This window comes from Heteronotia binoei, chromosome 15 (genome assembly GCF_032191835.1).
Source record: "Heteronotia binoei isolate CCM8104 ecotype False Entrance Well chromosome 15, APGP_CSIRO_Hbin_v1, whole genome shotgun sequence".
Lineage (NCBI taxonomy): Eukaryota > Metazoa > Chordata > Lepidosauria > Squamata > Gekkonidae > Heteronotia > Heteronotia binoei.
This window is the reverse complement of record NC_083237.1, coordinates 6430152-6447351: the sequence shown is the minus strand read 5'-3', so window position 1 is coordinate 6447351 and position 17200 is coordinate 6430152. Positions and strand designations below refer to the sequence as shown.

Here is a 17200-nt window from a genome sequence, read left to right as displayed (position 1 = left end):
AGAGAAGCCATGTTGGATCAGGCCAATGGCCCATCCAGTCCAACACTCTGTGTCACGTAAGAACATAAGAGAAGCCATGTTGGATCAGGCCAATGGCCCATCCAGTCCAACACTCTGTGTCACGTAAGAACATAAGAGAAGCCATGTTGGATCAGGCCAATGGCCCATCCAGTCCAACACTCTGTGTCACGTAAGAACATAAGAGAAGCCATGTTGGATCAGGCCAATGGCCCATCCAGTCCAACACTCTGTGTCACATAAGAACATAAGAGAAGCCATGTTGAATCAAGCCAATGGTCCATCCAGTCCAACACTCTGTGTCACGTAAGAACATAAGAGAAGCCATGTTGGATCAGGCCAATGGCCCATCCAGTCCAACACTCTGTGTCACATAAGAACATAAGAGAAGCCATGTTGAATCAAGCCAATGGTCCATCCAGTCCAACACTCTGTGTCACGTAAGAACATAAGAGAAGCCATGTTGGATCAGGCCAACGGCCCATCTAGTCCAACACTCTGTGTCACATAAGAACATAAGAGAAGCCATGTTGGATCAGGCCAGTGGTCCATCCAGTCCAACAGTTTTGAGTCACACAGTGGCCAAAATCAGGTGCCATCATGAGGGCCATCAGTGGGGCCAGAACTCCAGAAACCCTCCCACTGTGCCCCCACCCCAAGCACCAAGAAGACAGAGCATCCTTGCCCCAGACAGAGTGTTCCACCTTGTGGCTAATAGCCGCTGATGGACCTCTCTGTATGTTTATCCAACCCCCTCCTGAAGCTGTGTATGCTTGTAGCTGCCACCACTTCCTGCGGCAGTGAATTCCACATATTAATGACTCTTTGGGTGAAGAAGGACTTCCTTTGATCCGTTCTAGCCCGACTGCTCAGCAATTTCATTGAATGTCCACGAGTTCCTGTATTGTGAGAAAGGGAGAAAAGTTCTTTCTCTACCTTCTCCATCCCATGCACAGTCTTGTAAACCTCTGTCATGTCACCCCATAACCATCATTTCTCCAAACTGAAGAGCCCTGACCTCTTTAATCTTTCTTCCTAAGGAAGGTGTTTCGTCCCCTTAATCCTTTCAATTGCCCTTTCCCTACATCAGAGAGGAATTGTAACTCAGTTGTACAGCACGTGGAAGGTCCCGCTTCTCTCTGCTCTGTAGTTGCAGTGGCCACAAACAGCAAGGTTGCCAGCTGCCCAGAAACAAAATCTCCTGTCTTTTGAAAGAGGTTTAATACGCAAAAGGGGCGCTTGAAGCTTTTCATGGGGTGGAGCTGAGCTAAATAATATCACTTGGTCGTTGCTGCTGATCAAACTGATATTAAAGGGGCATCTAGAAGGATCCATCTCAGAGTTGCTCAGTCTCTTAATTCCCAGCAACTACCCTGGGGTTGCCAACCTCCAGGTGGAGCCTGGAGATTTCCTGGAATCACAACTGTTCTCTGAGTCTAGATAATCTGTCTTCCTGAAGGAAATGGCTGCTTTGGAGACTGGGCTTCACGGTATTATACCCTGCTAAGGTCCCTCCAATCCCCAAACCGTGTTCTCCCCGGGCTCTGCTCTCAAAATCTCCAGGAATTTCATAACCTGGAGCTGGCAACCAGTGTTTCCTCTAAGCTGAGTGAGCGTGAGCTAGCTCACAGATTTTTAGCCTCCGGCTCACACATTTTTGCCTTCGCTCAGGAAAAAATGGCCCCAGAGCACAATAATTGATGCACTAGCTCGCCACTTGAATGCCAGTAGCTCACAACTTTAATACCAGTAGCGCACAAAGTAAGAACATAAGAGAAGCCATGTTGGATCAGGCCAACGGCCCATCAAGTCCAACACTCTGTGTCACACAGTGGCAAAAAATGTTATATACACACATACACTGTGGCTAATAGCCACTGATGGACCTCTGCTCCATATTTTTATCTAAACCCCTCTTGAAGGTGGCTATACTTGTGGCCGCCACCACCTCCTGTGGCAGTGAATTCCACATGTTAATCACCCTTTGGGTGAAGAAGTACTTCCTTTTATCCGTTTTAACCTGGCTGCTCAGCAATTTCATTGAATGCCCACGAGTTCTTGTATTGTGAGAAAGGGAGAAAAGTACTTCTTTCTCTACTTTCTCCATTCCATGCATTATCTTGTAAACCTCTATCATGTCACCCCGCAGTCAACGTTTCTCCAAGCTAAAGAGTCCCAAGCGTTTCAACCTTTCTTCATAGGGAAAGTGCTCCAGCCCTTTAATCATTCTAGTTGCCCTTCTCTGCACCTTCTCTAAAGCTATAATATCCTTTTTGAGGTGCGGCGACCAGAACTGCACACAGTACTCCAAATGAGACCGCACCATCGATTTATACAGGGGCATTATGATACTGGCTGATTTGTTTTCAGTTCCCTTCCTAATAATTCCCAGCATGGCGTTGGCCTTTTTTATTGCAAACGCACACTAGTAGAACAAAAGTAGAACTTTTGCTCACAAGAATCTGCAGCTTAGAGGGAACATCGCTGGCAACCCAAAACGACCCAAATCCTCTGATAATACGGGGCTGGCCATGCCTTACATGCTTTCCATTTTTCCCTCTACAGATGGAGAAAGTCCACACCTTCCTAGATTACATTATGGGGGGCTTGCAGATCTCCTTCACGGTAAGACCATTTGGGAGGACGAAGACAAAACCCTGTTCCTCAAAAAGGAGATTTTTAGGGGTGAGATGCTGGGAGGAGAGAGGGGAGGAACGGAGCGAGTGGCTCCATTTATTTATCCCTGGGGTCCCCAACGTTTTTGAGCCCGGGGGCCCCATTAGAATTCTGACACAGTACGGTGGATACAGCCAGAAAACGACTGCCATGGGAGTTGCACCGGCCGCAAAACAGCTGCTTCAGCCTCGCTTCTGTCACACAGTGAAGATCCTTGTGCTATGGCGGTAGCCACTGCCTAGAACAGAGGTGTTAAATATCCGGCCCGGGGACCGAATCAGGCCCCCAGAGGGCTCCTATCAGGCCCCCGAGCAACTGGCTGTCATCTGCTTCTTTCTCCCTCTCTCTTCCTTCCTTTTGCATCACAGTTTGCTTCGCAAGGCTTGCTCAGTCGCACAAGAGCTTGCTGAATCGTACAACAGGCTTGCTGAATCTTACAGAGCAAAACCTCTTTGTTTTCTCCATTCGCTGAGGCTCCTCCCTTGGGGAGGAAAGGGGGGAGGCAGCGTGCTTTGCCAGGCTCTCTCAATCGTGCAGCAGAGCTACTGAGCCAAACCTCTCTTCCTTCTGTTGATTGAGGCTTCTCCCCATTCTGGTCCCCTGGGGAAAGAAGGAAAGAGCCAAAGCTTCCTTTGCCAGTTCTCTGGGAGGGTTGGGTATAAATAAAATAAATAAGAAGAAGAATTGCAGATTTATACCCCGCCCTTCTCCCTGAATCAGAGACTCAGAGCGGCTTACAATCTCCTATATCTTCTCCCCCCACAACAGACACCTTGTGAGGTGGGTGGAGCTGAGAGAGCTCTGACAGAAGCTGTCCTTTCAAGGAGAGCTCTGTGAGAGCAATGGCTGACCCCAGGCCATTCCAGCAGGTGCAAGTGGAGGAGTGGGGAATCAAACCCGGTGCTCCCAGATAAGAGTCCACGCACTTCACCACGACACCAAACTGGCTTGGGGACCCCTGATTTATTCCTTGCGCTCTTCCCCAGGTGGCCATCGACTTCACCGCTTCCAACGGGGATCCCCGGAGCGAACATTCCCTTCACTTCATCAACCCCAAGGAGCCCAACGAGTACTTGAAGACCTTGTCTTCGGTGGGCGAGATCTGTCAGGACTACGACAGGTAGCCGCTGGAGGCGTTCCCTTGCTGGGCCCAAGGGGGCTGCATGCATAATGCACACGCAGAGACCGCCAGTAACATGACCCGGTTTCATCATGACCTCGTTTCTCTCTTCCAGTGACAAGCGCTTCCCGGCCTTCGGTTTCGGTGCGCGGATTCCTCCAGACTTTGAGGTAAGCCCTAGGGGAGTTCCTGAGATCAGATTAATCAGGACGGGGAACTAATCCCACCGCTCCAGCATTCTCTCTAATTTGAGATTCTTCGATCCTTTTGTAGGTGTCTCACGATTTCGCGATCAACTTTGACCCGGAGAATCCAGAATGTGAAAGTAAGAATCTCTGATCTGTATAGAGAAGACTGAGCAATCCACACAGAATGATTTTTAAAATAAAGATTCTAAACAAGGAGACAGCTAAACAAGGGGAAATCTAACAAGATGTTCATGGTATAAGCCATGCTGTGTGGCTCTTGAAGCCCCCACCACCCCATTGGCTGGCTTAGAGAAGGCATTTCTCTCTTTAAATCACTTCTGCAAAACAAGCCAGCTGGCGGCTTGGAGAATACATTTAAAGTTAAAGTTGCTTTCTTTCCAACTCTCCCTCCTCCCCCATCTTCCTTCCAACATCTGACGTTCATGTCTTGTGGCTCACAAACATCTGATGTTTATTCTATGTAGCTCTTACATTAAGCAAATTTGGCCACTCTTGGGATAAGCTTTTGAGAGTCAAATACCACATCAAATTTTTGATTTTTGAAAGCTTATAAGCTGGAAACCCCTTTATAACCTGAAAACCTTGTGGTCTGTAAGGTACTACTGAATCTAGCTGTTTTGTTGCCGATCAACACAGCTTCCCTCTGAAACGAAACAAGAGGAGACCGTTTGGGGAGGGGGGGGGGTTGAATTAAGGATGGAGAGACGCTGACATCCAAGGATGTTCCTGAGTAAAGGCTCGCATTACCTGGACCTTGTCTAGATGGGAAATAACTTACGAGAGAGATGGTCAGGAAAGCGACAGGTCCTGAAATCAGTTTCTCCCCTATCCAGTTTACATTATTTACGAATAATACAATCTTTTAGATCTGGTAACAGAAGCTAAGAGCTAGAGTGATGCAGAGATTAGACTAAGATCTGAGAGTCATGAGTTCAAATCCCCACTTAGCCACTGAACCTAGTTGGCCGCGTTAATATGTCTGAGGACTAACTATAGCTATCGCAGGAATTGTCCTTGAAAGGGCAGCTGCTGTGAGAGCCCTCTCAGCCCCACCCACCTCACAGGGTGTCTGTTGTCGGGGGAGAAGATATAGAAGATTGTAAGCCGCTCGGAGTCTCTGATTCAGGGTATAAATTCAGGGGATGGGGTATAAAACTGCAGTCGTCGTCTTCTAACTAACCTTACAGTACATTGAATCCATTGAGCAAACAGAGAAGATAAAAATGTACAAGATAAACAGATAAAACCTTTATATCCTGCCTTGAAACAGGAGAAAAGGCAGGGTGTAAAAGTTTTCATTAGAGAGAGCCAGTTTGGTGCAGTGGTTAAGTGCGGGGACTCTTATCTGGGAGAACCGGGTTTGATTCCCCACTCCTCCACATGCAGCCTGCTGGGTGACCTTGGATCAGCCACAGTTCTCTCAGAGCTGTTCTCTCAAGAGCAATTCCGGTAAGAGCTCTCTCAGCCCCACCTACCTCACAGGGTATCTGTTGTGAGGAGGGGAAAAGAAGGAAATTCTAAGCCAGGGGTGTCATTTGTTATGAGGGCTGAATCTGGCATCAATGAGACCATGTCAGGTTGGACCGAGCCTTGTTGGGCCGGGCCACGTGTGTACCTATTTAAGATTCAGCAGCAGAGATACCAAGTTTATAAAGGACACAAACAAACTCAATTAAATATTAAAAAAAACCCAACAACTTGAAAACATTACCACTCGTTGGTTTGAAAGGTGCTTTCTTTGTATTTCTCCCATGGGATCCGGGGAATGGGGGCAAAGGAAGCTCCGGCTCTTTCCTTCCTTCCCCAGGGGACCAGGAAGGGGAGGAGCCTCAGCTAATAGAAGAGGGGCTTGCCTCAGTAGCTCTGCTGTGCGATCGAGAGAGCCTGCGATGCAAGCTCTGCCTTCTTCCCCAAGGGAGGAGCCTCAGCCAATGGAGAAAATAGAGGCTTTGCTCTGTAGCTGCTATGCGATTGAGCAAGCCTGGCAAAGCGAGCTGAGATGCAGAAGAGAGAGAGAGAAGAAAGCTGAGGACAGGCGGTTGCTCCGGCACCTAATGCGCCCTCTGGGTGCATGTTTGACACCCCTGTTCTAAGCCAATCTGGGACTCCAAGCGAAGGGTGCTGTATAAATCCAATCCTCTCCTCCTCCCCTCCAGCTAATACATTTTCCAATCTGCTGTACTTGCCGTCAGCAAAGAATAGTTTTAAGAAGACCGTTCTTTAAATAGCAGGGATCCTGCACTATGCAATGGTTGCAATTCGATATCCCCCATTATGAAGAGTAGGTGGTGGGTGGGGAACATGCTGGATCCTCTCCTTTTGTGAAGCTCTTAAAGGCACAGGGAACTGTTTGTTGTTTTCGGTTGCCTTTTATTCCATCGTTGTTATCTGTAATGTTAGATCTGTAACAGAGCAGTCAGGTTAGAACGGATCAAAGGAAGTCCTTCTTCACCCAAAGGGTGATTAACAAGTGGAATTCACTGCCACAGGAGGTGGTGGCGGCCACAAGCAGAGCCAGCTTCAAGAGGGGGTTGGATAAAAATATGGAGCAGAGGTCCATTAGTGGCTGTTAGCCACAGCATATTATTGGAACTGTCTGGGGCAGTGATGCTCCGTAGTCTTGGTGCACAGTGGGAGGACTTCTAGCCCCACTTGTGAACCTCCTGATGGCACTTGTGTGACACAGAGTGTTGGACTGGATGGGCCATTGGCCTGATCCAACATGGCTTCTCTTATGTTCTTATGTGACGCAGAGTGTTGGACTGAATGGGCCTTTGGCCTGATCCAACATAGCTTCTCTTATGTGACACAGAGTGTTGGACTGGATGGGCCTTTGGTCTGATCCGACATGGCTTCTCTTATATCCTTATGTGACACAGAGTGTTGGACTGGATGGGCCATTGGCCTGATGCAACATGGCTTCTCTTATGTTCTTATGTGACACAGAGTGTTGGACTGGATGGGCCATTGGCCTGATCCGACATGGCTTCTCTTATATCCTTATGTGACACAGAGTGTTGGACTGGATGGGCCATTGGCCTGATCCAACATGGCTTCTCTTATGTTCTTATGTGACGCAGAGTGTTGGACTGAATGGGCCTTTGGCCTGATCCAACATAGCTTCTCTTATGTGACACAGAGTGTTGGACTGGATGGGCCTTTGGTCTGATCCGACATGGCTTCTCTTATATCCTTATGTGACACAGAGTGTTGGACTGGATGGGCCATTGGCCTGATGCAACATGGCTTCTCTTATGTGCTTATGTGACACAGAGTGTTGGATTGGTTTTGCCACTGGCCTGATCCAACATGGCTTCTCTTATGTTCTTATGTGACACAGAGTGTTGGACTGGATGGGCCATTGGCCTGATCCAACATGGCTTCTCTTATGTTCTTATGTGACCCAGAGTGTTGGACTGGAGGGGCCTTTGGCCTGATCCAACATGGCTTTTCTTATCTCCTTATGTGACACAGAGTGTTGGACTGGAGGGGCCATTGGCCTGATCCAACAGGGCTTCTCTTATGTTCTTATGTGACACAGAGTGTTGGACTGGATGGGCCACTGGCCTGATCCAACATGGCTTCTCTTATGTTCTTCTGTGACACAGAGGGTTGGACTGGATGGGCCTTTGGCCTGATCCAACATGGCTTCTCTTATGTTCTTATGTGACACAGAGTGTTGGACTGGATGGGCCTTTGGCCTGATCCATCATGGCTTCTCTTATGTTCTTATGTGACTCAGAGTGTTGGACTGGAGGGGCCACTGGCCTGATCCAACATGGCTCCTCTTATGTTCTTATGTGACACAGAGTGTTGGACTGGATGGGCCTTTGGCCTGATCCAACATGGCTTCTATTATGTTCTTATGTCGACTTTATATATTTTAATTGTTTTTAACTGTTGATTGTTTTTAGGATGCAACCCACCCCGATCCTGTTTTACGGGAAGGGCGGGCTAAAAACCGAATAAAATAAATAAAATAAAACCTCATAGGACATTCGAAGGTGGTTTGCCCTTGCCTGCCCCCTTGGTGGTGTCCCATCCCGGGCTCTTTTTGTAGCAGGAGCTCCTCTGCATATTAGGCCACGCCCCTCCGATCTAGCCAATCCTCCTTGAGTAGGTCCTGTACTAAGAGCCTTCTAAGCTCTCGGAGGATTGGCTACATCAGGGGGCGTGGCCTAATATGCAAAGCAGCTCCTGCCACAAAAAGAGCCCAGCTCCCGTCCAAATATTAAGCAGGCCCTGCTTAGCTGCTGAGCTCTGAGGAGATTGGGCTAGCTTGGGCTATCCAGGTCCGGGTTAGGCACCGAAACCCCGCCTTATCCCAGGAATTGAGACCAGGGGTCTTTCCGTCTTCTCCCCGCAGGGATCGTGGGCGTGATCGAGGCCTACAAGCGCTGCCTGCCCCAGATTCAGCTCTACGGGCCGACCAACGTCGCCCCCATCATCAACAAGGTGGCCGCTCCTGCAGCCGAGGAGGAGAAAACGGGGCTGCCCACGGTATGCCAGTCCATGGCTGATGGAGGGAAAGTGGGGTTGCCCACGGGATACCCAAGTGGGAGTTCGGGAGGAACCTCGGGGGCGCCACCTTCAGACCTCAAAGGCATTGTGTGTCGTGGGGGGAGAACAGACCAGGGTACAGCGTAGGGTTGCCAAATCCAATTCAAGAAATATCTGGGGACTTTGGGGGTGGAGCCAGGAGACATTGGGGGTGGAGCCAGGAGACATTGGGGTGGAGCCAGGAGCACGGGCGTGACAAGCAGAATTGAACTTCAAGGGGAGTTCTGGCCATCACATTTCAAGGGACCGCACACCTTTTGAGAGCCAGTTTGGCATACTGGTTAAGTGTGCGGACTCTTATCTGGGAGAACCGGGTTTGATTCCCCACTCCTCCACTTGCAGCTGCTGGCATGGCCTTGAGTCAGCCATAGCTCTTGCTAAGTGGTTAAGTGCGTGGACTCTTATCTGGGAGAACTGGGTTTGATTCTCCACTCCTCCACTTGCAGCTGGAATGGCCTTATGTCAGCCATAGCTCTTGCTAAGTGGTTAAGTGCGTGGACTCTTATTTGGGAGAACCGGGTTTGATTCTCCACTCCTCCACTTGCAGCTGGAATGGCCTTATGTCAGCCATAGCTCTTGCTAAGTGGTTAAGTGCGTGGACTCTTATTTGGGAGAACCGGGTTTGATTCTCCACTCCTCCACTTGCAGCTGGAATGGCCTTATGTCAGCCATAGCTCTTGCTAAGTGGTTAAGTGCGCGGACTCTTATCTGGGAGAACTGGGTTTGATTCCCCACTCCTCCACTTGCAGGTGCTGGAATGGCCTTGGGTCAGCCGTAGCTCTTGCTAAATGGTTAAGTGCACAGACTCTTATCTGGGAGAACCGGGTTTGATTCCCCACTCCTCTGCTTACAGCTGCTGGAATGGCCTTGGGTCAGGCATAGCTTTCGTAGAAGCTGTCCTTGAAAGGGCAGCTGCTATGAAAGCACTCTCAGCCCCACCTACCTCACAGGGTGTTTGTTGTGGGGGGAGGGGGAAGGTAGAGGAGATTGTGACCGCTCTGAAACTCTGAGATTCAGAGTATAGGGTGGGATATAAATCCAAAATCATCATCTTTTAAAATTTGGAATAATGAAGGGTAGGGGCACCTTTTTGGACTCATAGAATTGGACTCCCTGGTCCAATCTTTCTGAAACTTGGAGGGTATTTTGGGGAGAGGCACTGGATGCTATTCTGAAAATTTGGTGCCTCTATCTCAAATAATAGCGCCCCTCCCCCTCAGAGCCCTATATATCTGCAGATCAATTCTCCATTATACCCTATGGGAATTGATCTCGATAGGGAATCATAGAGTGCCCAGCAGACATTTCCTTCTCCCCCCACCCCGCCGCTTTCTGATGACCCCGAAGTGGGGGGAGGGCTTCCAAACCGGGGGATCCCCCGCCCCCACCTGGGGATTGGCAACCCTAGCGGAGCGTGTCTCGGGTGGTATTTTTACCCCTCTTTTATATATATATATATATACATATATATGAACATGTGAAGCTGCCTTATACTGAATCAGACCCTTGGTCCATCAAAGTCAGTATTGTCTACTCAGTCTGGCAGCGGCTCTCCAGAGTCTCAAACTGAAGTTTTTCACACCTTTTTGCCTGGACCCTTTTTTGGAGATGCCAGGGATTGAACCTGGGACCTTCTGCTTCCCAAGCAGATGCTCTACCACTGAACCCTCTTCTCATCCTGCCAACTCTTCTGCCCCACAGAAGTACCGCGTGTTGCTGATCCTCACAGACGGGGTGGTGAGCGATATGCCTGAGGCGTGCGACGCTGTCGTCCGGGCCTCCCGGCTGCCGCTCTCCATCATCATCGTGGGCATCGGGAACGCAGACTTCTCGGACATGCGGGAGCTCAACGGGGACCGCGGGATGCTGGAGTCGGACGAAGGCCGGGCCGTGCGTGACATCGTCCAGTTCGTGCCCCTCCGGGAATTCAAGAAGGTGAGAGACACTCAGGCTGCATCCGGTGCTCCCTCTCGGCTGTGGAGTCCCGCGAGCCAAAATTCTGCATTGTGAGCTCTTGACATTATTTATTTATCGAATTTCTATTCCACCAACAAAAAGAATTGTAGCTTTTTTTCTGGGGGAAGATTATAGTTTTGTAGACAAACCCTCCAGTTTAGTTTTGTAGACTCCCCCACTCCAGGCAGCACTGGGGCATCAGCAACAAAGCATTGCAAGCATGTTAAATGTTTTAAGTGTGTTTGTATTTTAACAGGAAAAGTAAAACAAAAGTCTGTGTACCCAACTCCCTGATGTAGCCAATCCTCCTGGAGCTTGCAGTAGGCCCTGCACTAAGAGCCCTGTAAGCTCTTGGAGAATTGGCTACATCAGGGGTGTGTGGTCTAATATGCAAAGGAGCCCCTGCTAGAATTCCAAGCTCTTGGAGGATTGGCTACATCAGGGGTGTGTGGCCTAATATGCAAAGGAGCCCTTGCTAGAATTCCAAGCTCTTGGAGGAATGGCTACATCAGGGGTGTGTGGCCTAATATGCAAAGGAGTCCCTGCTAGAATTCCAAGCTCTTGGAGGATTGGCTACATCAGGGGTGTGTGGCCTAATATGCAAAGGAGTCCCTGCTAGAATTCCAAGCTCTTGGAGGATTGACTACATCAGGGGTGTGTGGCCTAATATGCAAAGGAGTCCCTGCTAGAATTCCAAGCTCTTGGAGGATTGGCTACATCAGAGGTGTGGGGCCTAATATGCAAAGGAGCCCCTGCTAGAATTCCAAGCTCTTGGAGGATTGGCTACATCAGGGGTGTGGGGCCTAATATGCAAAGGAGTCCCTGCTAGAATTCCAAGCTCTTGGAGGATTGGCTACATCAGAGGTGTGGGGCCTAATATGCAAAGGAGCCCCTGCTAGAATTCCAAGCTCTTGGAGGATTGGCTACATCAGGGGTGTGTGTCCTAATATGCAAAGGAGTCCCTGCTAGAATTCCAAGCTCTTGGAGGATTGGCTACATCAGGGGTGTGTGGCCTAATATGCAAAGGAGTCCCTGCTAGAATTCCAAGCTCTTGGAGGATTGGCTACATCAGGGGTGTGTGGCCTAATATGCAAAGGAGCCCCTGCTAGAATTCCAAGCTCTTGGAGGATTGGCTACATCAGGGGTGTGTGTCCTAATATGCAAAGGAGCCCCTGCTAGAATTCCAAGCTCTTGGAGGATTGGCTACATCAGGGGTATGTGGCCTAATATGCAAAGGAGCCCCTGCTAGAATTCCAAGCTCTTGGAGGATTGGCTACATCAGGGGTGTGTGTCCTAATATGCAAAGGAGCCCCTGCTAGAATTCCAAGCTCTTGGAGGATTGGCTACATCAGGGGTGTGTGGCCTAATATGCAAAGGAGCCCCTGCTAGAATTCCAAGCTCTTGGAGGATTGGCTACATCAGGGGTGTGTGTCCTAATATGCAAAGGAGCCCCTGCTAGAATTCCAAGCTCTTGGAGGATTGGCTACATCAGGGGTATGTGGCCTAATATGCAAAGGAGCCCCTGCTAGAATTCCAAGCTCTTGGAGGATTGGCTACATCAGGGGTGTGTGGCCTAATATGCAAAGGAGCCCCTGCTAGAATTCCAAGCTCTTGGAGGATTGGCTACATCAGGGGTGTGTGTCCTAATATGCAAAGGAGCCCCTGCTAGAATTCCAAGCTCTTGGAGGATTGGCTACATCAGGGGTATGTGGCCTAATATGCAAAGGAGCCCCTGCTAGAATTCCAAGCTCTTGGAGGATTGGCTACATCAGGGGTGTGTGGCCTAATATGCAAAGGAGCCCCTGCTAGAATTCCAAGCTCTTGGAGGATTGGCTACATCAGGGTGTGTGGCCTAATATGCAAAGGAGCCCCTGCTAGAATTCCAAGCTCTTTGATGATTGGCTACATCGGGGGTGTGTGGCCTAATATGCAAAGGAGCCCCTGCTAGAATTCCAAGCACTTGGAGGATTGGCTACATCGGGGGGAGGGTGTGGCCTAATATGCAAAGGAGCCCCTGCTAGAATTCCAAGCTCTTGGAGGATTGGCTACATCGGGGTGTGTGGCCTAATATGCAAAGGAGCCCCTGCTAGAATTCCAATCTCTTGGAGGATTGGCTACATCAGGGGTGTGTGGCCTAATATGCAAAGGAGCCCCTGCTGTGGGGAGGAAGGGGTATTTGTGATTTTCCTAGAAATAAAGGGCACAATTTTATCATCCCGAAACCATTGCTCCCCCCACTGCCCTGTTCCGTAGAAAAATTATCTTCCACAAAACCGGTCCCTGGTGCCAAAAAGGTTGGGGACCAGTGTAAGCTGTGAAATCTTCTGTGCAACAATTTTACTTTGTGAGCTGCTGGAATAAAGTTGTGAGCTACCGACAATAAAAATGTGAGCTACTGCACATACTGCCTGGCTCGGGTGCCCTTTTTCCTGAGCTAAGAAAAAAATGTGTGAGCCGGAGGCTAAAAACTGTGAGCGAGCTCACACTAACTCAGCTTAGAGGGAATACTGTTGGGGACTACTGGTCTACTGTATTAATTTGCTTGCGGGCCATTTTTCCTGAGCTAAGACAGAAATGTGTGAGCCGGTGGTTAAAAAACTGAGCTAGCTCACACTAAACTCTGCTTAGAGGGAATGCTGACTCGAGTCCAGATGTGCTAAGAAGCCCCATGGAATAAGACTCCCCACTGGGCCCTCCTTTGGGTGGTCATTTGCCCCCATTCCAGTGCACCCCTCTTTCTCTCCCAGGCTCCTGCCAACGCCCTGGCCAAGTACGTACTGGCCGAGGTCCCCAAGCAGGTGGTGGAGTACTACGGAAGCAAAGGGATCGCACCCGGGACGCAGAAGCCCTCCTCCTCGCTGCCCCAATGAGTTCCACGTTCACCTCTCCCTACGGGCCTGTCCTGTCCAGCACCTGAATGTGAGTACCGGGACTGGGGCTGAGTGGGGAAGCAGATCTGGAAGTGAAGGTCGGTGGTGGTGGGGGGGAAACTCTGTCGATCAAGGGAGGGGGGTTGCCGTGGCCTGGATAGCCCTGCCAAGCCTGCTCTTGTCAGATCTCGGAAGCTAAGCGGTGCGGGCTGTGGTTAGTACTTGGATGGGAGACTGTCCTTGAAATACCCAGTCGAGAGGCCGGGGCAGGCTGTATATGGCCATCTCTCCGAATATCCTCCAGGACCCCAATAGAGGTCAGTCACCAGAGTTCATCGTGACTGCCAGGTACAGAAAGACCTCCCTCCTAAAATATGCAAAATGCCAAAAAGGGGGGAGCCAGTGAAATACGACCGGAGTGAGACCAAGCCGAGCCCAAGTGGTTCCAGTATGACTGGTGACGCTCGGGTTCAGATCACTTTTGGAGCCCTAAAGCTCGCAGGGCGGCCTTGGGACAGCCAGACGAATCTTGCAAGGTGGGGAAATGGGCTTGCAAATGCCGCAAGGACCTTGGGAACAAAGCAAAATCTTGAGAGTGCGTTTCGGAGAGCAGGAGGCAAATAGAGAGTTAATAGTCAGGGCTTTCCTTGAGCACGAACACACAGGAACACAGTTCCAAAAAAGCCCTGTGTGAAACACTGATGACATCATGGGGGTGTGGCCTAATATGCAAATGAGTTCCTGCTGGGCTATTTCTATTTATCGCTATTATTGCTAGTCCAATGCTGGAGAGATCCCCAAATGGCCACAGGGCAGTTTGGTTAAGAATAAAACACTCCTTTCCCAGACACTGCTATAGGTGGACAGAAGGAAGGGTGTGTGGTTATATCCAGGGTTTTTTTGTAGCAGGAACTCCTTTGCCTATTAGGCCACACCCCCTGATGTAGCCAATCCTCCTGGAGTTTGCAGTAGGCCCTGCACTAAGAGTCCTGTAAGCTCTTGGAGAATTGGCTACATCAGAGGTGTGTGGCCTAATATGCAAAGGAGCCCCTGCTAAAATTTCAAGCTCTTGGAGGATTGGCTACATCAGGGGGGCGTGGCCTAATATGCAAAGGAGCCCCTGCTAGAATTCCAAGCTCTTAGAGGATTGGCTACATCAGGGGGGCGTGGCCTAATATGCAAAGGAGCCCCTGCTAGAATTCCAAGCTCTTGGAGGATTGGCTACATCAGAGGTGTGTGGCCTAATATGCAAAGGAGCTCCTGCTAGAATTCCAAGCTCTTGGAGGATTGGCTACATCAGGGGTGTGTAGCCTAATATGCAAAGGAGTTCCAGCTCAAAAAAAAAAAGCTCTCGTTATATATCTCAGCTGGTGGCTGAGGCATACAGCGAAAAGAGGGATGGGGTGGTTGGGAGGAAATGCATGTGGAGGGAGGGGAGGGGTGTGTATGATGGGGGGATGGTGAAGAAGGGGGTAACAAGATGGGGTATGTGGGAGATGTGGTTGTGGAAGCGCTAGCTTGGCCACAGCCGAGCAGATCGCTCACAAAAGCAAGTCAAGCCTCAGAATTTGTGCCATCAGGAATTTCTTCCTTCCTTCCTTCCTTTTCTCTCTTTTTCTCTGTCTGCGCAGGTGCCTGTCTTCTCTTTCCCCTCACCTCTGCCTGTCTTCCGGCCCTCGGTCCCTTAGGAAACACCCCCTCCGCCTCTTCAGGTGGGGAAGAAAGAGAGAAAAGAGAGAGCATTTCTGCTCCGGCCCTTCCCTGGGCTTTCACCCACGACTCAGGATGGCAGCTGGAACCGTGCCCCGCCCAGATGTTGCCAGCTGTTTCCCCTCTTCCGTTCACGGATTCCACCCCCCCCCCCCAGATAGCCTGCAACGGTGAATCCTCTTTCCTTTAATAAACCTCCTCTCTTGAACACAGCTGTTCTCCGATCTGAGCTTTCCTTTTTCCGCCTGCGATATTTCCTAATGTCAGCAAGCGGCAACAACGTATAATCCGGGGTGTCGAACTCATTTGTTATGAGAACCAAATCTGACATAAATGAGACCTTGTTGGGCCGGGCCATGTGCTTAAGATTAGGTAGCAGAGGTATAAACTTTATAAAGAACACAGACAAACACAAATGTATTTTAAAAAAACCCTAAATTGTGCTTAAAATGTTAGCACTCTTAAAATCTTAAAGATGCTTTCTTTGTATTTCTCCTACGGGACCCAAGGAACTGGGCAAAGGAAGCTCTGGCTCTTTCCTTCCTTCCCCAGGGGACGGGGAGGGGCAAGGAGTCTCAGCCAATAGAAGGAAGAGAGGCTTGGCTCAGCAGTTCTGCTGTGCAACTGAGAGAGCCTGGCAAAGCAAGCTATTCCTTTCCCCTTCCTCCCCAAGGGAGGAGCCTCAGCCAATGGAGAAAATAGAGGTTTTGCTCTTGTAGCACCTTTGCGATGGAGCAAGCCTTGCAAAGCGAGCTGCTATGCAGAAGGAAGCAAGAGAGAGGGAGAAGGAAGGAGATGACAGCCAGTTGCTTGGGGGCCTGTTAGGAACCCTTCGGGGGCCTGATTCGGCCCCCAGACTTCATGTTTGATACCCCTGAAATAGGTGCTTTCATCAAGGGGTGGTGTTTTTTTAAAAAAAGAATGAATTTTCTGGCAGGGGTAGGGTATGGGTATGGTATGGTATGGCATGGGACAATGCCAAAAGTGGGAGTAGTCTTGAAAAATAAAGTGTTTCTAAGCATGTGCAGAGTGCCTTGGCAGACTATTAGGGGCCCTCAGAGGAGACGGTGGCTTCGATACTGGGAGGAGCTCCGGTGTGTGTCATAGGGGAGGGACGGTGGTTCAGTGGTAGAGCATCTGCTTGGGAAGCAGAAGGTCCCAGGTTCAATCCCTGGCATCTCCAACTAAAAAAGGGTCCAGGCAAATAGGCGTGAAAAACCTCAGCTTAAGACCCTGGAGAGCCACTGCTGGTAAGGTGAGGAACAGTGGCTCAGTGGTAGAGCATCTGCTTGGAAAGCAGAAGGTCCCAGGTTCAATCCCCAGCATCTCCAACTAAAAAGGGTCCAGGCAAGTAGGCATGAAAAACCTCAGCTTGAGACTCTGGAGAGCCACTGCTGGTCAGGGGAGGGATGGTGGCTCAGTGGTAGAGCATCTGCTTGGCACGCAGAAGGTCCCAGGTTCAGTCCCTGGCATCTCCAACTAAAAAGGGTCCAGGCAAATAGGCATGAAAAACCTCAGCTGGAGACCCTGGAGAGCCGCTGCCAGTCTGAGAAGACAAGACTGACTTTGATGGACCAAGGAGGGTCTGATTCAGTATAAGGCAGCATCATATGTCCATATGTTCATTTTATCGTTTGCCCTTGAACAGGTGTGCCTTGACTATCTATCTGCGTGACAGGCAGAAGTTCAATGGGTATAGCCTTCCCAAACACAGAGCTGGGAGTGCTTTGCTTGTGAAACGTCTTCCCATCCCGTGGCTGTTAAAAAGGTATAGCAGCCTCGCCATACAAGCGCACTAGCAGCCCTCCTGGCTCCCCCAGCCTTTGAAAAATTAAACACACGGGATCTGCTCCTGCGTCTTCCGCTGCCTTGGTTTCCTGCCTGCCAGAAGAAATTTACGTGGCTGCCTTTTCTCGCTTCCTCCCTGGGGAGGCGGGATGGAGAGTGCATTAAAAGATTAGCGCAGGGAAGACTGGGTGATGGTAGTGGAATGGCTTTGTGCGTTTTCCTTTCTAAGTAGTCCCCCCCCCACACCCCGCTTAATAAGTACCAACTCTTTCCAAAGTCAGGCACATCCGTGC

At 49.9% G+C, this 17200-nt stretch overlaps 2 protein-coding genes across 2 annotated transcripts in view; one reads left to right on the top strand and one right to left on the bottom strand.

The window, feature by feature from the left end:
* LOC132583743 (dehydrogenase/reductase SDR family member 4-like) overlaps positions 1 to 810 on the bottom strand; it is a 206255-nt gene extending 205445 nt beyond the window's left edge. Inside the window, exon 1 of the mRNA XM_060255394.1 lies at positions 805 to 810. The gene's annotated coding sequence lies outside the window, so the exon portion shown is untranslated. The remainder of the gene's footprint in view (positions 1 to 804) is intronic.
* The window catches only part of CPNE6 (copine 6), a 31718-nt gene extending 16471 nt beyond the window's left edge, over positions 1 to 15247 (top strand). The window contains 8 exon segments of the mRNA XM_060255364.1: positions 2584 to 2643; positions 3681 to 3814; positions 3930 to 3984; positions 4088 to 4139; positions 8390 to 8523; positions 10285 to 10518; positions 13287 to 13458; positions 15041 to 15247. Coding sequence (XP_060111347.1) covers positions 2584 to 2643; positions 3681 to 3814; positions 3930 to 3984; positions 4088 to 4139; positions 8390 to 8523; positions 10285 to 10518; positions 13287 to 13409 — 792 coding nt within the window. The 3' untranslated portion in view covers positions 13410 to 13458; positions 15041 to 15247.
* The last annotated feature ends 1953 nt before the right edge of the window (positions 15248 to 17200 follow it).